The 26372-nt window shown below is 40.6% G+C and overlaps 1 protein-coding gene across 1 annotated transcript; it reads left to right on the top strand.

The window, feature by feature from the left end:
- Window positions 1-7818: 7818 nt before the first annotated feature.
- Window positions 7819-18808, top strand: ky (kyphoscoliosis peptidase). The gene is made up of 9 exons (XM_080042553.1): window positions 7819-7892; window positions 10397-10495; window positions 10784-10971; window positions 11430-11715; window positions 12994-13108; window positions 13776-13893; window positions 15069-15260; window positions 15952-16142; window positions 16857-18808. Exons 2-9 carry the CDS (start codon window positions 10421-10423, stop codon window positions 18188-18190), a joined length of 2499 nt encoding a protein of 832 aa, XP_079898679.1. The 5' UTR covers window positions 7819-7892; window positions 10397-10420; the 3' UTR covers window positions 18191-18808.
- The last annotated feature ends 7564 nt before the right edge of the window (window positions 18809-26372 follow it).

The following is a 26372-nucleotide window of genomic DNA, read 5'->3' as shown; positions in this document are numbered from 1 at the left end:
AAAATCACTATTACAATATAATGAAAGAGGTTTTTCTTCCCTCAGTCTTCCCTTGGCCCAGCTGTCCTGTTAATCCTAACCCTACATTATTCCATGTGTGATGTCAAACATGGGAAAATGTAGGGTTAGACAGTGAGACCATAAAACACTCTTTCTGCCTTTTCTCAGGCTAGGATGAACCGATTTCTAAAATGTTTGCACATTTATACTACATAGGATCTCAGAGTTCAATACACCTTCATATTTCCACCAGTGAAGTAGGTTTTTAAGTTTTTTCTGTCTTCGAGATGCCACATTTCACAGATTGTTTTCGATTCAAGCCTGCCTTTGTTTACATGTGTTTTGGCAGCACTGACACTGTTTACTCTGCCTGTGTGTTCAACATGTGTTCATCTATCTCCATATATAATGAGTTCTACTGTATTCCTCACATACCTCATGACGTAGTAGCCTATCATAAGACCTCCAATGCTTTAGGGACATACTGTATGTGAATCAACAAATGCACCAAAACAGAAAAAGGCCTTATACTTTATTTCATTTATCTGCATGTATTTCCCTCTCTGACCCATTTCACCTCTGTCTCTACAAAATATGTACAATAAAGCAAAAAAAATGCCAAAACAATATCTTTAAAAAAAAAAAAAAAAAAAAAAAAAACAGTATTTTATTTTGCTTTTGTCAATCTTATTAATTTTCTGACTGGCAGTGCATAAGATAAAACCCAAGACAACAAATGGACACAAGATAAAACACCCCAGTCCCACTCTGTTTATATATTCTGTATGCCTGTTATTTGTTTCTGTCTATTATCTGTCGGCGTGCGGCCCATAAATGTACCTGTGACGTGAAGAAGAATTTGCCCTTGGGGACAATAAAGTCTAAAGTCTAAAGTCTTATGAGTTTCTCTAAATTCCCAAGTTCAAACAGTTCTTTGCAGATTTCCTCCAGCATTATAACTAGTGCAACATTTCACAATATTAACATAATATTAACCAAAGACTCTGCTAGGGAATTCCAAGTATGGAGACAGTTTTTTTTTTCATGGATCATTTTACTCCTTAGTAAATTGTCCCTCCATTGGTGCAGTTTGTCTGTCCCAATCAATTAAGGAGGCTCTCTCTCTCTCTCTCTCCCCATCTGTCTTTATTTGCCTCTGCCTCTCTCGCTTTCTTTCTCCCTCTCTCTCTCTCTCTGTCTCTCTCACACACACATACACACTATCTCTCTCTCACACACACGATGCTGTGCCTGCTACAATGCATCAAAATTAGCCTTTACATTAGTTTACCTTATCAATTACTTTTTGAATTTTAATCAGAGTTGAATTGAAGGGAAAAAATAACAGTTTTCACCACTAAACCACGAAAGTCAAGAATACGGTTTACAAATAAACGTTTTAAAAACCGTAACTAAGGGGGAAATAATAAACTTAAACGCATCCTACCTGTTGTTATTAGAATAACTGACACACCCGTCTCCTCTCCATCCTCCTGAACTGTTTCCATATTGTCTCCGGGATCCATTACGTCGAAGTAATTGTTTTCTTTCGAGGGTTTTTATAGTTTTTAGTCCACAAGAAACGAGTTAAAAAAAACAAAAAAAGTGTTGACTTCAGTTGGTCCGGTGGCGGTGGGTCGCTACATTTAAACCAAAGTAACTATAGTAATCGTTAAGTAATCAACGGTCGGTCATCATCAACCAGGTGTGGATGACAGCAGCAGCACGCACCAGCCCTGAATGCCTCCTCGAGCCCAGTGACCCCGCCCACCGCGCGCCACATGCAGGAGACCGTCTGATTTACCGCCACGAAGTCTCAGCATGACAACAAGACGAGTGGAGTAACTATGCCAACAGATATTGGGAAAATACTCAGCGAAATACAATCCGAAATTAGAATTAAAAAAACATAAAAATCAAAACATGATTGAAACTTGAAAGCTTCAGGCAAATGCATTTCTTCTTTTTTTCTCCACATTTTTGTTAAATCTTAGCAAAAAGCGGGTAACTTTTTGAATTTTTAATCGAAAACGTATGTAGGCCTACATGCTATTTTCATATACCTATATGCCTATTCCACAATTTCTACAAGACGGGTAGCCTATGTGTATGACCTACAACAGTCAAAAAGGGGATAACTGTCATCAGCTGAGTGCAGAGTTCAGATACTTAAATTATTTCACACAAAATATCCTGTTCTTTAAAAAAATAAAAATTATACTTGTTATTTAAAGCGCACACTCTTAGACATTTTAAAATGTTGAATCTATATTGTAAAGCAGTTATGTGTGTCTGTAAGTGGGAGTCAAACTTGTGATCATAACAGCCATCCTGCACTCTGCAACTTTTTCTTTAAGCCTAAGTCAAAGTTATATAAACACACACACACACACACACACACACACAAACACACACACACACACACGCTGAACTGCAAACGACTAAATCAGATTGTTACTGTATGAAAACAGAAAAAAAAACTGAAATCTCTGACTGATCCATGGCTTCATCTCCAGCAGGGTGCAATGCGCTCTAGTTCTTGATCTTACACACACACACACACACACACACACACACACACACACTTGTACACTCGCACACACACACACACACACACACACACACCCACACACACACACACTCTCGTACACTTGCACACACGCGCACACACCCACACACACACACTCTCGTACACACGCACATACACACACACACACACACACACACACACATTTCAACTACGAGAGCCAAGACAACTGAGCACGTAACAGCAGTTATCATTTAAAAAAAAAAAATATTTCAAAGTGCTCCTGCTAGTCACATAACAGCCGACGGGCAAAATATGTTTCTGATACGTTTGAAGAAAATCAACCCCTTAGATCTCAAGGAAACAGGTTCTGCGCCTACAGTGAGCACACACACACGCACGCACACACACACACGCACACACAGACACACAATCACACACACACACACACAAACACACACACGCACGCACAAACACACAATCACACATAATGACATAGACACAGACACACACACACACACATGCACAAACACACGCACACACACACGCACACACACACACACACTTGTGATCGCCAAATGAAGCACGACAACTTTAGCCACTTTAAAGTTCAAATTTCCAATTATATTTTTCCCTGTTCTTCTCATATCACTGGCTTCACTTCACTTTTGCTTAATTAACTTCTGAATGTAACATCACTTTCAGATTGCAATTCAAATTGTAGTTGAATAGTGTTAAAGATCATCCTTGACCTTCAGAACAGTATTCTTAGACATGGAAATGATTTAGCTGTCTTAAAGCTGGGGTATAGGATTTCTGATTGGTCAAAGTTAACATGAGCTGTACACTTTGACCAATCAGAGCGAGGCTCCGATTCTCTGTTCTTATTGGCTGTTGGGACTGTCCATTCACTTTGGCACGACTTTGTTGGTGTAGAGCGTGTCAGGGAGGGACCATAGGGGAAGGACCAAAGAGAACAAGTGGAGCGGTTGAGGTATTTGGATTCGAATCTCTATCCCATTTTCTCCCAAAATCATATACCCCAGCTTTAAAGTGACAAAAAATACTAAATTGTGGTTGTTTATTTTGTTTTGTCTTTTGTTTGTGTGTTTGCTTTTCAAGTTCTGTGTTTATGTTGTTAAACCTGCAGTGTGTAGAATTTTGGGTTTTATTTCCTAGCAGATTTTGTAGAAAGTAATTATAATATCCATAAGTACATTTAATTTAGTGCATAATAGCTGAACATTTTTTTTTGAATTCTTATTTTTTTCCTTAGAAAGGGTCTCATATATGTCCATATTTCTGCATATTTTGGACCAAGGCCTAGTGCCGCCATCTTGAAAGTTTCATAGTTGGAATGTCATCAGGTGCATTGTTTAAAATTTAGAATTGTTCTTGTCCTTGAAGGCCACTGTAGCTTCTGTTATTATTCGAAAGGGGTTGGGGTTACCCAGGGATAGTTGCATTCTAGAACTTTGTAGAACTTTCTTGATGATGTCATATTACACACTGCACCTTTAAGTTTATGTTGTAAAAGGAAAAAAATCAATTAATAAAGTTAAAAAAAAAGTACAAAATTGAAAAGTAATATTGATTGGCTATTGATTGGATGTTATTTTCAGTTACTGTGAGACACGGAAGGCAAAAACATAATTTTTCAAGCACTGGTCAATGCTATTTTGCTTCCATAACATTTCTTCTTCTTTACACACAAAAAGAACAACATCTACATTTATGTGTTTATTTGAATAAACCCTGTTTGTTTGTTTGTTTGTTTGTTTATTTGTTTCCTACAACCATCTTTAACGGCCATTATCTTAACATTTGCCAGAACATAAATGGCAACACACACAAGCACACACACACACACACACAGACACATGCACACACACACACACACACACACACACACACACACACACACACGCACACACACACTAGCATGAAGGCCAAGTACCATGAGATATTTGGGGTTCAGTTTCTTACACGGAGACACTGAACACCCCGATATGATCCTCGCCACAGGAGGGGGGAATCGAACCGCCAGCCCTGCGGTCAGTGGGTGACTGCTCTACCTCCTCTGCCTTTCCCAGAAAAACTTTTGGATGTGTATTTACTATTTACTATTGAGTGGCCACTGTACCAAAACACACACACACACACACACACACACACACATTTTATTAACTTTAATAAATCATACAAATACTCTAAAATTAAGACTTCGCTTTCGACAGGCAATCCATCTTTGTCTGATGGTCAGATGGGGAAGTGTTTGGCAAATTTTTGAGACTAACCAAGTACATTTTGGCTTTTTGTATTCCATACTAGTATCAATTAAAGGTCCAAAATGTACATTTAGGTGTTTATATCACTAAACCCTGTCTGTTTACGTCTTTTTTCTATACTTGGAACCAAACATTTTTACTTCTAAAGCACTAACATCACCTACACTTTCCATCAACGTTACGCATCATTAGTTAGATATTGACACATTTGCATAATATTAATTCAAACATTTCTGAAAAATTATTGTAACTTTAATCTGAGTAAATCAAAGTTAAATGACAATATCTATGAGTTAAAAATGTTCACCTGTACTGTCTAGCCTTAAAAACACACACACACACACACACACACACACAAACACACACACACACACACACAGCCCAACTCAAACATGTATTAGTTGTGAGATCGCAGAAAAGTGTATTTGCCGATTACATGCAGAGCGGGTGACTGAGAGATCGGAGTTATGAGACGTGCACACTATGTACGTGATCACTGTATGAATATAGAGTGATTTAACAGGTATATTAACATAAATATATCGCTCACGTCACCTCAACACACACACACACACACACACACACACACACACACACACACACACACACACACACAGCCCAACTCAAACATCTAAAGCTTGTGATCTCGAAATGGAGCTACGAAATCCATAACCATAACAAATTGACCAGCCCCTGGAAGGCAGATTAATGTTGCTCCTTCCTCTTCATATCACCTCACCTCTCTGTGAGCCGAGGAGAATCCCCCTAATAAGCCGGGGACACATTCTCTGGCCCACAGCTGCTCCAGATGGCCTTAGGTGGCTGTCCCTCACACACACACACACACACACACACACAGAGACACAAGAACACACACACAGACACACGCACACACATGGACGCGCATACACAGACACACACACGCAGATGGACACAAGAACACACACAGACACTCACGTAGCACACACACACAGATGGACACAGACACACACACAGACACAGACGGACACAAGAACACATACACACACACACAGATGGACACAAGATACAGGCACACACACACACACACACACAACCACGCATACACACACACACACAAGCACAGACAGACGGACACAAGAACACACACAAATACACACACAGACACTCAGGTAGCACGCACGCACACACACACACACACACACACACACACACACACACACACACACACACACACACACACACAAATACAAATACATCAACACCAGTATCAAACATATGGCAGTGTTATGTAATACTGTATCCGTGTGGTGACATCTCTTATTCCAACAAGTTTCCCTTCCTCTCTCTCTTCAGTTTTTATGGCGGCTTAGTTAGAGGCTTTTTGAAAGTTCTGATTTCCTGTTGACATATTTATGTCCACACACATAAAGGGGCTGGAGATGAAAGGTAAGGGGGCCACTGAGTTGCCTGAACTTTTAATTAATTAAATTTTCCTTTATTTAACCTCGAAAGATCAATTGAGGGGTGACCCTCTTTTACAATGATGTCGAGTTATATCCACAATACACAATATACAATAAAAAATACACTACAAGCTTACAAAGACACAAAAACAATTAAAACATTCAGATCAATTGAATGAAGCAGAACATAGCAAACTAAAACAGTTACAAGTGGAGTGGGACTGATTCAAAATAATAAGTATAAATTGGTTAACAGTTATGAGTGTATTTATTTTAATTTAAAGTTATAGTGCGGAAGTTTTTCGTTTAAATGAATAGGAATTATATTTGATTTTGGCATGGACATGACACTTTCATTGAACGAACAAGATGTATTGTTTTAAGTGTACTAGCGTAAATGCTAGGTTTCAACACCATGTTGGTTACATTCAAGCCATCGCCAGACGAGTTGACAGAATGTTGATTAAGCCCATCAGCTCCACAAAACTCTCTCTGTATTTCTCAGTATGGCAGCGTTTACAAACTGGTGTCGCCCCCCCCTGACACTGGTGCAGGAGCTCAAGAAGAGCCCAAGAAATGTTTCAGTTGTTGATTCTACTGCTAAGAAAAAACCTGGACGTACAGCAGAAGGTATACAATCCCCGTCCGATCAGCAAGGCTTACATCATGTAGATGCGCCGACAGTGTTGTTGATATTACTCAGAAATCCTCATTGCTTTAAAATACTGCCTTCAATCTTTCTGTTTACGTATTATTCATCTAAGCATTTATATATGTATGTATGTGTACATTTACATACTTTTTCTCATAATGTAATAAATAAAGCGATTCTGGTTGTCAAAATCACTTTCACAAAAAAGTGATTTTGACAACAAGCGTTCTCCAGAATCGCAGACTGCACCTTTTAACACTGTTTACAAAGTGCTCAACAAAAGAGGAAAAAGTGTAAAAGCTACATACTACAAATTCTACGTTCTACATTCAGTAGCTCTTAGAATTTGGCTTGTAAAATGTATAGAGTTCCCCTTTAAAAACTTGTATCTATTCGCTGATTATGACCCCTTCGCCTCACTAAACACTTTGCCCACACACGACCCGTTTCCACTCGCTCATCAACGGCGTAAAAACACTCACATTCACAGAGCCTTCACACACACTATGCACATAGCCTACACACTACAGTATGCTATACGGACACATGCTGATATACAAAACCTGACAAACGCATATTCACACTCACTCACTGCTGCGCTCGGATATGTTTCAGTGAGTAAATGTGTACGCACTGGATTAGGATATGCATGTACATACAGTGCACACACTAACACATTGGAACATATATCTGTAAGTCCCACAGATACATACACACACACACACACACACACACACACACACACACAGACACACACACGTCACACTCGGGAGTTGGGGGCTTACTCTATTGGCTGGTCTTAACTGCTTTGTAGTATTTTTAGGCCTGTTATTCTCGGGCCGGTCGTGGCAGGCCAACAGGGGGGTATATAAGCCTCCCCCCTGCAGCCAAGGGGACCACTGAGAACACACAGCGGAAAACATCTCGCACGGACACTCCTGCAAAAAATCTTCCGACACACATTTTGAACTCTGCTCAGGGTGAGTACAACACATAGTAACTTTTACTGGATGTATCAACAGATAAAGGAAGCCTAAAATGTACTTTTGGGAGTGTGAATTTGATTTAAATCGACATTTTGAGGGGTTATCATGAACATTCAAGCAGTGTGAGTGATACTAAAATGTGTTTTTTTGGTGGTAAAAAGTTAAATTCTTGAAAAAAAACAAAAAACGGAATTCTATTTTTTCATTTGGTTTGGATGTGTGTGTGTGAGTGTGTGTGTGTGTGTGTGTGTGTGTGTGTGTGTGTGTGTGTGTGTGTGTGTGTGTGAGTGTGTGTGTGTGTGTGTGTGTGTGTGTGTTTGCATCTGTGGGACTTTAGCTTTAGCTGTCACTCCAGGAAGGTCAAAGGTCATGGTGGTCAGCTGCAGCGATAGCACTTAGTTGCCCGCTGAAGGGCACTTGAGCTGGGCAGAGACTTGCCAACACACGGGGGCTTCAGCCTCGGTCATTGGGTTGAAGGACGGTCTGTTCCAAGTCAAGTCAAATTTATTGTCAATTTCTGGAATATGTGCCAGGCATACAGAGGAATCAAAAATAGGTTTAGATATGTTTTGGGTGGGTGAGAAAGGAATCAAATAAGTCCTTTCCCACCCACAGAGCAATAAGTACAGAGAATAGAAAAAGACAAGTAATATATACATTAAGTAAATTCAAAAGTGCAAAAGTAAGGCATAACCAAAACCCAAACAAAAAAAAGGGTAAAATGTGCAACATAAAGAACATTATTTACAATATGTGCAATAGACAGTAAACTAAAGACATTGAAAATGTACAATATAAGGGCATCACAGTTTGCAGACTATAATATATATAAAGGGATAAATGTAAAAAGCACTGATACATCAATGTAGTCCTTTCGCAAAAAGAAGAAAAAAACTCATTTTAAATGCATTACTAATTTTCAGTCAATAACTACTGGTCTGAATGTACCTTTTCCTACCAAAACACACATTTTAGTATCACTCCCACTGCTTGAAAGTTCATGATAACTCCTAAAAGTGTGGATTTATATCAAATTCACACTCACAAAAGTAAAATGTAAGAAGCACTGATACATCACTGTAGTCCCTTTGCAAAAAGAAGATTTTTTTTTTTTTTACAGACAGTACTAGTAGGCTACAGTTTCAGCCACAATACAGCTCTGGAAAAAATTAAGAGACCACTCCAAATGTTCATTGTCTCTCGTTTTACTATTTAGAGGCATATGTTTGAGTAGAATGAACATTTTGGTTTTATAATATAAAATACTGACACCATTTCTACCAAATTCCAATAAAGTTTTTTGTCATTAAGAGAATTTCCATTAAGTAATGTAGAGATGAAGATTTGAGAAAAATCCAGACTGGTCTCTTAATTCTTTCCGGAGCTGTATCTCCACTACTGCGTCCAAACATCATTTGGGGGCGCCCTTAGCTCAGTTGGTAGGGCGTCACCCCCATGGGCCTCGGCCAGCAGCGGACCCGGGTTCGATTCCAGCCCGTGGTCGTTCTCTGCATGTCACTCCCCTCTCTGCCCCATTTCAACTCTGTCTCTACACTATCAATAAAGCATAAAAATGCCCAAAAAAATATATTAAAAAAAAACAAAAAAACATCATCTGTAGTTCCATCACAAACAGGAAGTCTTCCGGTCATTCTAATCTGCTGAAGGCTCCGCGTTGCTTAGCGCCCGTCAGCTGTGACAGTGACTAATGTAACACCACCTTTTGCTTTAATTTCTGGTCGTGAATAGACATGGGATAATTAATGCCAATTCATCTCTGTCTCACCCCAGAACGTACTGTATGGAATATACTTCCTCCTACAATTAGTGCAGGAAGTGCAGCCAGTGCTATGGGTCGTCTCTGAAAGTAAAGTGTCTTTTTTAAGCTATTGAAGAAGGTACTTATGCCCTATACATGCTCACAGGGTTAAGAACATTGGCTCAGAATAGCTTAAAGAAAATGGCTAATGTTTTTTTGACTGGTACTAGCTTGTATCTAGATAGGATGCCATGCTTACTGCAAAATGGTATATAAAGTTGCAATTCAAAAGTTCTCCTTCCCCTGTGCTGTATGTCTTTCTTAGCAAGAAAAGAAATAGCTGTATATGTACTTTTTCATATAGGTATATGGTGATAAGTTTTTTCATTTAACTTTTTGATAATGCTGATACAAAAACGTTTCTATGTATTGATCTCTTCTCTATACATATCATATGCAATATGTATGTTAAGCTTGCATTATGCACGAGTATGTGTGTGTGAGTGCTTGTGTGTTATTGTATTGTTCTTGTTTAGTTGTGTTTTCCTTTTGTGCATTAAGAAATATGTTGTTATATGTTGTTTACTTTGATGCTTTTGAGGAGGACCCCCTTGAAACCGTGATGCATTCATCTCAGGCATTCATCCCACCTAAAGAATTTGAATTAGAAAGAACTAAAAACATTAGTAAAAAAAATAAACTGTCTAATACTGTCTTGTTGTGCCTTCTCTGTGTCTAGGATGCTAAAGATGCTTCCAGCATAATGGCAGCTAAAGTAGCGATTCAGAAGTTCTCCTTCCCCTTCGCCTGTGCAGTGCGTCTGTCTCAGCAGGATGAGGTAACTGCATGTTGCACATATTGTTTCATCACATTGCACATTTCAATTTAACTTGTCTACTTTTTAGTTTCTATTCTATTTTATATATAAACTGTTTTATATTGTACAAAAAAGTCCTTACACTACTTTGTATTTAGAATTTATAATGTAAATATTGTTTATTTTAATCTTATTACAATCTATATCTTTTTAACGTTCCTATTGCACCGTGGGTCAGAGATAAATGCCATTTAGATTCTGATGTCTGTCTTATCAGAACTGACGATCAAAACCTTTGTCTTTACCCAGACTGTGTGCATTCAGACCAAGGTGAGCCCCATCCTGACAGAGCCGGGCCCTGTGGCTGTGATCGGAGCGCTGGGACGGGATGAGAACCAGAAGAGTCCCAAGCCGCCTCTCAACGGGCTCCAGACGCTGGGCATGGTCACTCAGGTGCTGGTGTGTTCTGAAGCCTCACAGACTGCTGTGTTCTCCAGGTAAGGGGAAAAATGATTTACATAGATTAATTGTTAATTATTTTCTTATTCTTTGTGTTTCCTTATTGAAATTTGCTTAAAATAATCAAATAAAGGATGTTTCCTTACGAAGAGAAACATATGTTTTTCTGTACAAAACAGACTGTTACTTGATTTCCGGTTTGTTTTAGAACCATTTTTTCAAAGTTTAAAGCATGTTTTGTTATACATTATCGTGAGATTATCGTTAATCGCAAATAATATGGCCAGGATAATCTTGACATGAGAATTTCCTTTGTGATCTATAAAGTATTTATCCATCTCTTTCCATCCATCCATCCATCCATCCATCCATCCATCCATCCATCCATCCATCCATCTATCTATCCATCTATCTATCTATCTATCTATCTATCTATCTATCTATCCATCCATCTATCCATCCATCCATCCATCCATCCATTCATCCCTATCTCTAGACGGGGCGGGTTTGACAAACTGACGGTCGAATCTGAAGACCAGCGTCCTGCCACTAAGAGACAGCTGTCGTCGGAGAGCGCGGCCCGGACCATCACCGTGGTTAAGAAGAGCGCAGTGCGGACGGAGGTGGAGGAACAGAGGCCACTGAAGCCGAAAACACACCCAGGAACGAGAGGGGGATCCCGGGTCGCAGCGGAGGGAAAGAGGCGGAGACGGAAGGATCTGTTCACCAACTTTGAGGTCTTCCAAAGGGTCGATTCACACGTCATCAGGGCAGGAGCAGAGGTGACCACACTTACATATTACTACAGTATTTAACATTAGCCAGGCACCGCCCGCCTACCTACTTCCGCTCAATTTTAATTTCCCTTCATTAGTCAGTCTGGGGTCTGCGGTATATTCGTGGGTTTTCTCCGGCAGATTTTTTACCTGTCCAATCAGCGAACAAGAGGGAGTGGCTGAGAACAATGACGTGCCAGTTTCAGTTGCAGAAGCCGGCGCATGGCATACATCACAACCAACAACTTAACATAGGAAGTGCTAACATTTAACTCCTTCCAGCCTATCATTAAAGCTATAGTGCATACCTTTTTAATATGAATGTCGGTTACATTCAAGCCGTCTACAAATGAGTTAACACAGAGTTGATTAAGCCTATCAGCTCCGCAGAACTCTCTGTATTTCTCGGTATAGCAGCATTTACAAACAAGACATTTAATTTCATTTCATTTCATTTAACTTGTATTTATCCTCGAGAGACCAATTGAGGGGTGACCCTCATTTACAATGACGTCGAGTTCAAAACAAATTCAAAGGAAAAACAACAATACATACAAAATATTCAATGCAAATACATCAAATACACAACAACAGGTGAAGAGAGAAAAAAAACTATTTGCAGCAGGATGACACAGCAGGATGACACAGAACTAATAGAGTCTAATTGAACACAACACACAAACACGGGTCTTTGAGTCCCTGAGCTGTGCGGGGAAAAAGCATTAAGGAGCGATAACATCTAGTCATGTATAAAACCCCACACATAACACATACTGCAGCTCTTAGGCAGCACTCACGCCCTTGAGCCATTGTATGTAACCAGGTTTGTTCCACACAATGAATGGCATTGAAAGATGTTGGTAAATAGGATGATGTATGTTGTGAGTATATGTGGGAGAAATGGAGAAAAACTATGGCAATGGTGAACGTTTTTGGACCCTGGATAGATGGGAAAATATAAAGACGGCATCTTTCTCTAGGTTTTATATTAATAATAACGTGCAGGAATAAGTTCTGCTAAATCAAATCAAATCAGTTTTATTTGTATAGCCCAAAATCACAAATACATTTGTCTCAGTGGGCTTTACATTTCATACAATATGATATATGATACAATATGATACAATATGACACCCTGCCCTTACACCCTTAGCTCGGCTGAGAAAAAACTCCAGGTAAAAAACCCTTTACCGGGAATAAAAAAAAAAATTGAAGAAAGCCTAAAAACCTGTTTGTTTCTAACAGTGGATATCTTTTGTGTGTGTGTGTGTTTGTGTGTTTTAGCTGAAGGACAAGTGTGTGTATAATGTGAAGACCATAGTGCAGAGCATCACACAAGGAGCCAGAAATGAGCTGGAGAGGCTTCGTGCCATCTGGGTCTGGCTGTGCAACAACATTGGTGGGTATTTCACTCAACTACAGATGCTTTCTCGCATTAAAACTTTCTAACTTTCTGTATGTAAGACACACACACACACACACACACACACACACACACACACACACACACACACACACACACACACACACACACACACACACACACACACACACACACACACACACACACACACACACACACACACACACACACACACAGTAAATACAGAATGGGTTGAATAAGAAAAAGTTCTGACTATATTGATCCTTGAGCCTAATAAATGAGAGCATTTTGCCTGCCTTAACTTGGAAACTTGAGACGTGCTATACCCTTATATACACTGTATATCGCATTATGAATTTGAGGATAAGTAGCTAAACCATCTCCAATTGAGGTTGGATGTTATATTTACACCACGTATTGTAAAAGAAAAATGTATGTTTCGATAGATGTCAAGGTACTAAAAGTTCATTCTATTCTGTATACAAGTTCATTCAAGTTAATAGATCACTGTTAGACTAAATTAACCCTTTTGGATTTATGTTGTTTTTTTAATTCTCTTTTCTAATGTTTATTCTATACTTGATGTATTTTAATCTTGGTGTATTCCATGCCCCTGTAAAGCACTTTGAATGGCCTTGTGTCTGAATTGTGCTATAGTAATAAACTTGCCTTGTGTTGATAGAGTACGATGTGAGCGGGTACCTCGGTCAGTCAGAGAGGCTGAGCTCCCCGGAGGAAGTGATAGCTGCCGGTCGCGGCGTGTGCTGCGGCTACTCCAACCTCTGCATCGAGATGTGCCGGTAAGCAAAACAAAACTGAAATATCTAAGAGAATTAGACACTAGTGAAAATGGCTCGTCCAAAATGTCTAACATACAGTGAGACAACAGCTGTGAATTTGATAAATCTACTACTTTTTTTTAGAAATCGGTTCATCCTAGCCTGAGAAAAGGCAGAAAGAGTGTTTTATGGTCTCACCGTCTAACCCTAAATGTTCCCATGCGTGACATCACACGTGGTGAAATGTAGGGTTAGGATTAAGAGGACAGATGGGCCAAGGGAAGACTGAGGGAAGAAAAACCTCATTCATTATATTATAATAGCGATTTTATAATGATATGGGTGACTTCATCCTTTAAAGATTGTACTGTATAACACTCTTTAGATACTGTATGAGGAACTTCAGGGTTGAGTGAGTTCTTAAGCTACGGTATGTGTGAGTCACTTCCAAGGACACGTTCCACAGAACACTAATGGATCCATTGTTTGGATCAAATACTGAATGGCTGCATGGAAGAAAAAAACACTAAGAGTTATTTTTTTTAAACATTTGTATGCTCTTATGCGTCATCAAAATACTCATAATTTGTCACAATTGTCATATATATTTTTTTAGTTCAAGGGAATTTACAGAATACACTCGCACACAATTAAACCTTAGTGCAGTGTTTCATTCATCTAGTAGATGTAAGTACTGTATACACTCAAACAAATAATAATAATGCATTTTATTTGTATTGCACTTTATATCGCAGGAATCTCAAAGTGCTACAATGCGCGTATTATGTCCATTCCTATTCTTCCATGCAGTCTTTCAGCACAGCATTGAATTCTACATCATCCTTTATCCCTTCTGAGTTCACGCTAGACATTTATTTCATAAAAAAAGGTGCAGTGAATCAATTGAATTTAAGACCTACAGAACAAACAACAACCTTGAGTGTGAGTGTTAGGACACGGGGTATAAAACAAAAGTTGTTGTGTTGTGCGTGTGTCTGTGTGTGTGTTTCTGTGTGTGATACGTGTGTGTGTGTTTGTGTGTGTGTGTGTTTCTGTATGTCTGTGTATGTGTGTGTGTGTTGGTGTTCCTGTGTGTGTGTTTCTGTGTTTCTATCCGTCTGTCTGTCTGTCTGTCTGTGTGTGATACGTGTCTTTGTGTGTTTGCTCCGTTTGGTTCGTGCGAATGGTGTTTACAGAGAGGCCGGCATCGATTGCCAAGAAGTCCCGGGCCACAGTAAGGGCATCGGGTACCGCCAGGGCCAGAGCCTCAAGAATGTGAAATCCGATCACCTGTGGAACGCCGTGCTCCTGGGCGGCCAGTGGTTCCTATTGGACGCCTGTTGGGGAGCAGGACGGGTGGATATGGAACACGAAAGCTTCGTCAAAAGGTTAGGAAAAGATAGATGAATTTAAAAGGTGTAATGCGTAACTTTTGGAAGTGGATGTTGGTTTCAGTCAAGTCCTTGCAAATTGAGAAATTGAGTTGACACAAAGTGGATTAAGCCTATATCAGCTTCAGAAAATGCTCTTTGTATTTGTCAGTATGGCAGCGCTTATGAACTGGTGTCGCCCCCCCGACACTGGCGCAGGAGCTCAAGAAAAATCCCCAAGAAGAAATGTTTCAGTTGTTGATTCTACAGCTAAGAAAAAACCTGGACGTACAGCAGAAGGAATAAAATCCATGTGCGATCACCGAAGGCTTTACCTCATGTAGATGCGCCGACAGTGTTGTTGTAATTACTCAGAATTATTCATGGGGGAGACAGAAGTTACGCACTATAGCTTTAAAAAATGACTCCACCACATTCACAATTCAGTGGTGATGTACTTTAGGAAGGAATTCTTCTGTGGATCCAACCCAATCTGGGAACTTAAAAGCCAGATCTGGGCAATTACTATCTCATTTGTTTTTTGTTTACTACCGCAAACAATTTTCATAAAACCAACACAACAGTGCATGTTGACATATTTGAAGTTTGCTCTTTTCGTTGTTGCCATGATACAGCCAGAAAACCAGCAGCGAATTGGGTCTCAAACCTCAAACCAGTCTGTTCTCTCCCATCTGTTGTTGCCTCCAAGGTTCGACGATTTCTATTTCCTGACGGAGCCCGAGGAGTTTATAGACTCTCACTTCCCGGATGAGGAGCGGTGGCAGCTCCTGGACGGGCCCGTCTCTCTCGAGGAGTTCGAGAGGAAAGTCTTCAAGACATCGGCTTTCTTCAACATGGGCCTCAAGCTGATCCAGCCTCATCAGTCTCACATCGTCACAGGTCTGTATGTAGTTCGGTTTATTATTTTTTTTTAGATAATTTGTTGGCATTTTTTCAAGCTTTATTAGATAGTACAGAGTTGAAATGGGGAGACAGAGAAAAAGGGGGGGGGGGGGGGGGGATGACCTGCAGTAAAGGTCCACGGGTCGGATATGAACCCGCACTCTATCCACTATGCAACCGGAGCGCCCCGAGTTCGGTTTATTTTTGAAAGGTGGTGCAAATGTGTTATTGCTCTGATATTTACATGATTTTAGAAAAATAGAATTGTGATTTTTTTTAATCATTTATATATTATTTTGTTTTTGTCCAAGAATAAGCAAGTTTGTGCTTCTTTAAAATGATTTCAGGCGATTACATTTACATTTTTCCATCCTCCATTCATCAAACTTTTAAAAGGCACATCGTGGAAAGGGAATTGGCATTTTTCAGAACAGACTTTGAGACAGTCGTAGATGATGCCATCTTTAGAAACTGACTACCTTCTTGTCCTTGAAGGCCACCGTAACTTCTGTAACTTCTCATCAGAACTGGAGGGGGTTAGCCATGGAGCATTGCAATTTAGAATCTCACCACTAGATTCCGCTAACGATATTGCACTGTACATGTAAATGAACAATCAATCAATCAATCAATCAATCAATCAATCAATCAATCAATCAATCAATCAATCAATCAATCAATCAATCAATCAATATCTGATTTCTTCCTCAGATAACGGTGAAGCAAACGTGTCCCTTGCCTTCTCCAGACCGGCGACCTTCACCTATGAGATCACGCAGCACCAGGACCTTCTCCATAGTGGATCTTCTGAGCAGAAAGATTCCTGTAACTCCTCCCACGGCCTCCTAACGGTCTCCCATCGAAACATGAACCTACAGCTGCTACCTCCTGCCATCGGCACATACGACGTCAAGGTGTTTGCAAGACCCGAATCGGCCACCACATGTTTAACTTGGGTTTGTTCCTTCACGGTCGAATGCCCCACCCCAAGAGCCATGGAGGTCATCCCAGAAAACCCCTTCTTGTCCTGGGGTCTTCAGCCCGCTGCGGAGACCCTGGGTGTTGCGGGCAGCAGCCAAGGCAGCGAAGTTGGAGAGGTCAAAGAAGGTGCTTTTGAGTTGGTGTTAAAGACTTCCAGACCTCTCATGGTGCTTTGTGAACTGGTCCACCCGGGACTGGATGTCGCCGTAGCCAAACGCTGCCTAGCAACTCAGATTCAACCGGACGTCCTGACCTGTAACGTCCTGTGCCCCGTGCTGGGCTTCTACCGACTGTCCGTGTTCGTGCGGGACTACGAGAAAACTGAAGTCAAGTTCCAGAATGCGGCAAACTTCCTCCTGCACTGCAAAGGGAAAGTAATCGGTCCGGATGAGCTTTTCCCTCCTAACTTGGGGTCGGCGTGCGGGCCGGGAACCCGCACATTGGAAGCGGGGCTGTCGAAATTCAGCCACACCACTGCATTGGTGAGCACGCAGCAAGGCAAGTGCAACATCACCTTCCATAACCAGCGGGACCTCGAGCTTCACACCACGCTCAGCCGGGACAAAGACAAAAGCCCGACGGCGGTCATCCCCCTTTCGCGACACCTCTTCTGCACATACACAGACAGCAAAGTGACGGTTAGCATCAGCCTACCTGATGCCGGGCTGTTTAAGCTAGGTCTGTATGCCAAGACGAGCGGCCCCGCGGGAGATTTCAACCCCATGTGTGACTTTGTTCTGAGGAACAGCTGCGATCAGCCGGGGCCTCCGTTCCCCTGCGTGTACTCGGCCTGGAGGAAAGGCTGCGTGCTCTTTGAGCCGCGCGTGGGCCTGTTGGAGCCCCTCTCCTGGGTCCGCTTCAGGATGAGGGTCCCCGGGGCGCACAGGGTGAGCGTGTTGGGGGAGACCAGGACTGAGCTCAAAATGAACAAGAGCAGAGTGTGGGAGGGAGAGGTTTTCACTGGGAACGGGCAACAGCAACTGAAACTAGCCGCTTCGGAAGAATCCGGTGACATGACTGTTTTGATGACGTTTGACGTCAAGCAATCGGAGAGAGAAGAGTGACATTAAAAGGTTGGGAGACCGCTCTGACTGTAGATGTAAAGGCGGTTCTGGAGAATGCTTGTATGTAGTGTGTGTGTGTGGGCTTAAAAGAAATCTGGTGTTAATACACAGTTTAGGCTGTGTAAACTTGAATGTTAACAAAGGGGGCCCACTGTAGCAACAAACCAGTTTACAGAGCCTAGGCTGTGGACCACCAGTTTTTTTTTCAGCGCGCACACAATTCAAACAGGTTGCGGATCGGGAGGAGATATTCACTGATTTTGAAAACAAGCGTTCTCCAGAATCGCTGACTCCACCTTTAACTGCCTAATTAAGCTATTGATATGGACTGATGAAAATCAGACTGTTATTGCAAACATATTTGCAAACCAATCAAACTGTGAGCAATAATCTTTCAGGTACAACTGCATTTAATATAATACAGACGGAGCAAGTTTCTCCCCGGTCGTGTACGGTGTATGAAAATCTAATTTTGAAAATATGATGATCCTGTGAATGTGTAAACTTTGTAGCAATGAAGTGATATCAATGCGATACTTGTATTTATTAACAACCTACCTGGCAATGTGTAGGGCTTTCTCCAAAAGCTTTCATTCAGGTAGTATTCAGAACAATAAACTCTTCAATGCCAAACGGTGCTCAGCTGTGGTGCTCAGACGTGATATCATACTGATCTAGATTGCATTTCTATTGTATTATAAAAGGTGTGAAATAAATAAAAATATTGTGAAAAACAATATCTCAATCCTTTTCTTTTCATTTCAAGATTATTGTTGTAGTAGAGGCCATTCATTGATCTTTACCATTTGGTTTTGGTTTTAGTACTTTGTAATGATAATTTGGATTTCATCTACACATCACATATTTAACAATGGGTCCAGTCATTATACTACACACTTGCATAGTACATACAGTATGGACTACATCCCTTTACTCACATTATGATACATCTCCCTAAAGGTAAAGCAGTCTGTTATAACAGTCCTACAATAAACAATGGCAAATTTTCCAAGTGTATGTTATCAACAACACTATTTAAAACATGTAATCCCATGCATCTGGAAACAGTCAAACCCAGTTTAAGCTAAAGGGTCAAGGGGTGTTGCCACCTTCTTTTCCATGCCACCCAAATATTGCACCGGTTGCCTGAATACATTTAAAAGAACAAGAACTCCAAATCCATTGCTGTGTACAGTGAACTATTGTTGTCGTGCGTCCTGGTCCCACTCAGCAGGCTTTGGCAGGAGCCAGTGAGAGTGATGAGTGTTTACATGTGGCTGTCATAAATAGCCCACAAATAGCCTGGGCGCGCTGCCTGGGTAAAAATACAACAATAGTGGGGTGGGGATGAGAAAAAGGGCGCTTTAATGGTGGAAGCGATACGGCGAGAGTGTGTTTTTAAGTGTCTGGTAAGTGTATCTGGGTGGGTGTGGGGTGGGAGGGGGGGGGGGGGACTTGCCTTGAGTCGCTCGGGGGAAAACTGGCGGCGAAGTGGTGGCAGGAGCGAGGTGAGGAAACGCTGATGTCAGAGGTTAGCCATGTGGAGGACTGTATCTGCCTGGCAACAATACAAGGACACACACAGACACGCACAGAGAGACACGCACAGACACACACACACGTATAGAGAGACACACGCACACACACACACAGGGACACACACCGCACACACACACACACACGGAGACACATGCGCACACACACACACACAGACACATGCGCACACACACAGAGGGACGGACACGGACACACACACACTTTTTCTTCTCTTTGAAACACCCACAAACAGACACACAGCATGAGGAAATGGAAGAGCTAAAACTGGGTTATGCTGACCAGGATTCCTCACATTCTCGGGACACTAATTCAGCTGCCATTTCTATTCTATATCAAATGAAGTACATTAATAGCTGAACCACAGAACACACACTCACATAAGCTTTTGAATACGGTGTTGATAGTTTTTCTGTTTAGTCTACCTCTCTCTCTCTGTCCCAATGCTGGCGATGATACGGGGTTTGGATGCTTAGGGCCAGCCCATGTTCGCCTCACCAAGTGTCAAATCCAAAGCTATGCACTACTGGCTGCATGCGCGGGCTGCTGACATCGGAGAGCAATACAGTTATTGTGCAATCAAAAGTACAGCAACACAGTGTGGACATTTAAATATGCAGTGTCTGTATAATATTGTATATTAAATGGCATTTAACGATATCTTTGTAACCCTTCTCTTTTGAAAACTATAGAAGCTACGGTGGCCTTCAAGAACAAGAAGCTAGTCACTAAAGATGGCATCATCCACCTCCGCCTCAAGTCTTTCCACGATATCAAGTGATGAGGTGAAGATGACTTAAGTTATTTATTCTATGTATTTTTCGTCTTCCAAGAGCAGCATTTCCCCAGGATGCTCACTATAAACTTATAAAAACGCATAAGGAAGTGTTTCCATTCTGTGCTACTGTAGAAGCATGGCGGTGCAACATGGCGGCCTCAGCGCCTCGCTCCTATGAAGATATAAAAGACTCATTCTAAGGTCATATAATTCATAAAAATGTAATATCATATTCCATTTCAACCAAGTCTGTTCTTAAAACAATGTCAATAAATTATACACACTGCTCCCTTAAGTGACGTTTAAATTACTCAAATGTTGCATTAAAAGAATAAAACAACAACAATTGGTCAACCATATAAATATTTAATGGATTTCTTGGTGCAATAAAAACAACATTTATTTTATATTATAAAAGCATCAGTCACAGGAAAAAAACACAAGTTACAGTAGATTTGTGCAAATGCAAATTCAGTTCAGTTTTGCCCACTTACGTTGTGAACTCCCTCAGAAAAAAAATGGCGGAGGTCAGTTTGGCACTTTTGAAGTAAGCTGATTTGTTCTATTTTTTTGCTTCTCCTTTCAATAAATACAATACATTATTTATTATTTATATATAATTTTTCATTGTACTTTGGACGGCCTGTAGACAGGGGAGAAGAAATGAGCCCTTTGCTATGTTTCCCCAGATCTAATTTTGCCATCGTTAAATACTTCCCAACCTTTACTTTTTCTTAGACTCCCAATAACATCCTATATTTGACGGTAAGTGGTCATATACAGATAATATTAACCACAATTTCAGAGCCATTTATCTCTATAACATTTTACCCACATTTTCTTCTACAACACTTGGATTTGATCGGGCATATGTGTGTCATCTCAGGTATGGAAATAATAACCTGAGCATATTTCTCTATCTGTCTGTGAGCACTGGGGCAAAGAAGAGCCTGCGATTCCCTTTTAACTTTGATAGGACAAAACGGCCCAAACAATAAGTATCAACAGTCCCCTCAAGGCCTGGGATATATTTGGACAGTCAAAAAATCAATTTCCCAAGCTGCCTTTCTCCAATAAGCAAAAAAAAACAAAAAAAAAACATAAAAATATCCACTCCTTCAAGAAGTGCATACATTCCGCACTGTTGGCCCCTCTTGAACATTGGTGCCAATCTTCAAAACTAGAAATAATTTAAAAATAAATCTCCCACACTGCATTTTCACGTTGCAGTACAAGAACATCACATTTCCCACCGTTGTATAAAACCAATTTAACACCAAACTTTGTTTTTGTCCTATAACTTCAGCTACAAACAGCTGATCTCCACAAACAGTATGGAGCCAGCATGGAGCTCGGTCAGCCAGAGAGCTGCGTACAGCGGTCACACCAAGGGGCTTGTGGAGGGCTCTTTGGGCCCCCAATGTGCAGTGAGTAGGGGTCACCCAACTTTTTTTTTTACAAACTCAATCTTCGTCTTTTTTTGTCCGTACTGTGATACAAAACGTCAAGGTTTTATATCCCAACTAGGGCTAGGCTTAAAATAAATAAATTAATGCAGACAAACATTTCTATTCCATATTATTTAAAGCTACAGTGTGTCATTATAGATGACAACGCTCCCTTGCTAAATCCTCCTTTTGGGAGAATTTTCAGAAGCTATGGTGGCCTTCGAGGACAAGAAATACACGTAAGGTTGTTAAGTTTGTCCGTTTTGTGCTACCGTAGAAACATAAGGTGTAACATGGTGCCTGAGCGCCAATAGGAAATACATTACACACTGTACCTTTAATAGATTAGTGAACGTGAACAAAACTGCAGCTTTCGTTGAAGTGTATCTACTTTTTCAATAAAGAAAATCAACAAAATTTGAACTGTAACTCATGTCATAAACCAAAACTACTCAACAAGAAATGTACCACAGCTGAGCTAAATAAATGTTCAGTATCAGGACTGCGTCTGTGGTACCTAGCCCATATATATTCCATCATCTTTTTGGTTAGTTTGCAAGAATACCTGAATTATCCAAAGCCCTCCAGTGGCCTCCCCAGTGTGTGGCATCACCTACTTGACCCTCTGGCTTCAGTAAAAACACACATTGCTTTTACATTGATTCCTTTCACCAACACTATTGAAGGACGGATCCTTGCCTGACAACACCTCCCTCCTCCCCCGGTTACAGGGAGAGGACTGGAGTTCAGAATGCAGCTTTAAATCTTCTGCTTTTCTTAGCCGTAGCCAAGGCACTGCCGGACCAGAACAATCTGACATCTCACAATTTTATCAGATTCTCTTCGGAGTTTTTTTTATTTTTTTTCTCTACAAAAAAAGAAATTGCATCTGATTTTTGTAGCTTGTGCGCTAGAAGACTTTTTTTCCGCTTGCATTTAGACTGTTCAATTTCACTTAGAAAAATACTATTTGACGATTTGAGGTAATTCAAATTTTCTTAGCAAATATGTAAAATAAATGTGATTATTTGTTTCTCTTTGTCGTACCAGTTTGGTGAAAGGCAATTTTTTGTCAGAATATATGATACGTGTGATATCATATTCACATTAATCTCAACACATGCAAAATTGTGTAGACGTACTTAGTAGTAGCATTTGTATATATATATATAAATATCTATATGTGCTAGTGGTAATTTGATTTAAATATCACAGACATCTTACATAACCCTCAACTCTTTAAGGACAATTAGAGATTTTTTTGGGCTGTTTTTTCCTCTGCTCTTTGACACGTGGCACCTTCAGTCTCCGATACATTAGCATCACTGTTTAGCTGTCAATCAAGGAAACTCTCCATAGTATATTATATAGCTAAAGAATGACGGCAACTATTACACAACATAGACATCTTTGAAACCGATTTGTGTTCAACATAGGAGTTTTTTCAACAAGAATTTATAGATACATATTTTTATGCTCTGTTTTTAAGCACTATAATATTTTGGCATTTTGATGTTTCGGTCATTTGTGAGCAGAATGAACTTGAAACAAAGAGGCATCACATTTTTGCATCAAATGTTTTGCTTGTTGTTTAGACCATTTATGGTGTTATGTGAACTGCAAGCATTCAAAGCCAGAATCCAGCAGACCACAGAATACAAGCTTTTCGACTGAGAATTTAGCAGCGGATTTGTTTGCTCAGCTTTGTCCTTAAAGAGCTTTTTGAGGGTACCGTAAGTACAGTATATAAAAACACAGAAAAAACAATTGCACTTCTTTCATAAAGTAAAATAGACGGACTTTACGAGAGGGGTTGATGGAACGAGGAACTTTGGGGTGAGCTCCTGCCTTCCATGTGAACCCCACTTTAGCTGGAACATCATGCCAGGGGTAATACAGGTTAGTGGCATACTTCTTTGCTATGTTATGTGCTATTCTATGTGTGTACTAACTGTATTATTGTTTATTTAAAGACACACACACACACACACTAGCATAAGACGTTATGGCTTGTTCAGAATCAGACGTGGACGGATGGGGCCAGCAGTGTCGGGTTGAGGAAACATTTGAATCTGCACGGATACTCACGAGTCATCGGGGGGGAAAATAGCTTCGCTAACAACATTATCACTCTCTGTTCGTCTGCCAGCTCAAAGCAAAATTATTGATTCTTTTAAGTTTTACTGGCTGTCGACAGCGCCGACAGACCGACATGTAAGAAATGACATAGCCGGCATTGTAATTGGGCAATCCCAAAATACACTGAGGTCACCACTCAGCTAAGAATACCAGTTTGAAAATAATTTAACAACAGTGAATGAGTGTTCAGCTCGCTAGGAAGCAAACCCCCCGCCACTTAAATATGCTCTTAGCATAAACACCCTTCCTCTCTTACATGGTAAAATCTTAATAGACTACTTGTTATTGAGTAAAGGCAATTTCTTTTTGGTACAGTGTACAAAGGCTAAGGTTTCATTGGATTAGCAGCAGTAGGTGCACAGTTATATGTGCATTTAAATATTCCTTGACATATCAATTAAGACCAATCTAGTGCCCCTTGACCTTTCGACTGTTAATGAGTCTGTATGTTACACTGCTGACCCCATATTGAACGGAAGCCATTCAAATCTCCAGAGACGGTACAAGGGTTCCTACACGTTTTCAACTTCTAAATTCCACTTATTAACACGCTTTTACTTTGAAAATCTTTGGTTAGAATGGATATTACAATTTAGAATGTTAGTGGGTCTTTTTCTACCCAAAATGCAGCTGTACGTTTCTCTTGGAATTAACTGGCAGCGTATCAAACCGATATTCTTCCAAGTTATGGAATTGAAAAGGTGTGTAGGAACCCTAATGTTAGGAAGACATGCATAGAACATTATTGTGACACACCATCGCAGAGCCAACAGTGGCAGAACAACTATTTTCAACAGGACGTAAAGTCTGATTCTCTGCTAACACATTACACCTCTCTAATACAAAGCCTTATACCGTTCACTGAAGGCTCTACTCATGTTGACCCAAACCTAACCAACCCAACCCATAACAGAGTTTTCAATTTTCCCTTTAACCCTTCCCAAAATCTGTGACACAAAAGATTAAAAAGGAAAAATAGGAATGTTCACACAAATAACAAATGTAAAAAAAAAAAAATGCAAGTTCGGACCAAAATGGTGAAATGTGTGACCCACACATGGCTGCAGTGAAGCTTAGCTTATTCTTCTATGTCTTATCTGTTTTCTCAAAGGTAGCGAGCAGCGTTCAAATAAACAGAACAGGGTTCTAGGAAGAAGTTCTAAGTGTAACCTCGTTGACTCAATGTGTTTCTTGACAGCCTGAGCTGTTTATAACTAGGACACTTTGCTGCGACAACGTTAAGTCTGCTTTATTGCGCTTTCATTAGATTCACTTTAAGAGTCTTAAAATAAAGCAACGGGGACGGCGTTTAGCTATGTGATTAATGGCATCATTCATCAATTGTCTGCAGCCAACAGCCTGTCCAATGTTTACAGCGCTGGGGCCAAGCGCTGGCTGCCTGCGCTGCGGTGTGGCACGCAGACAAGATAACAGGTGGGCCGCGGATTGGGTGACAACAGAGGAGGAGCGATTCTTGAGAAACCCCACTAGGGAGTCCACTAGAATCACACGGCTACCCATGCCTGGACAGAAATAGAGGCATTAATTTGCCAACTGTGATAAACAGAAACGCACAAGCTGTGGGGAGTGTGCGCTCGGAATTTCCCCTCAATTGTGAAAGTCTTCCTCAGCTCGCCAGGCTTAGTGGCGTAATGGCAAAAGGTTTAAAGATCTTGTGTTGCGTTATGTTTCAGATTGTGTCTGAAGTTTGTGTGAGCAAAACTCAATCTCTTGACAACAAACTTTAATTTGAATGGACAGAAGTGACCACATCCATCTGCCCTTCATCTGATGAATATGATAGCCAGCTCGCCAACGTGTTAACTGTCTGGTTACTGGTGTTGCAGTAGGAAGTGAGGCAAACAGCCATGACATAAAATGGCTTTCCATGGCTCATAAATTAATAGCTCACCTGCATGCAACCTTTTTATAAGGTGCACTATGTAAATGTGGTTGAGTCAGAGAAGTGAAAATTATCTAAAGGTATATTTTCACAACTAAATAAAAAAAACGATATGGATAATTGGACCCCTGGAACACTGTTTGAAGTTATAAAGCTACCTATTGCACTAGGTACAGCATAGTGCACCTTTATGCCACCAAATGAGGTTAAAAAAAAAGTGACATACAGTAGTACTTAGCTAACTAATGGCATTTTTCTGCAGAAGCATGTGGAGTGACCATTCTAGTGGAGTGTTGGGTACATATTCTAACCCTCCCCGATCCCTCCCACAGTGGTTCCCCTTAGAGTTAAAAGAAGACG

Source organism: Ammodytes marinus (assembly GCF_949987685.1).
Source record: "Ammodytes marinus genome assembly, chromosome: 15".
In the NCBI taxonomy this organism is placed as follows: Eukaryota; Metazoa; Chordata; class Actinopteri; order Uranoscopiformes; family Ammodytidae; genus Ammodytes; species Ammodytes marinus.
This window is presented reverse-complemented; position numbering and strand designations above follow the sequence as displayed.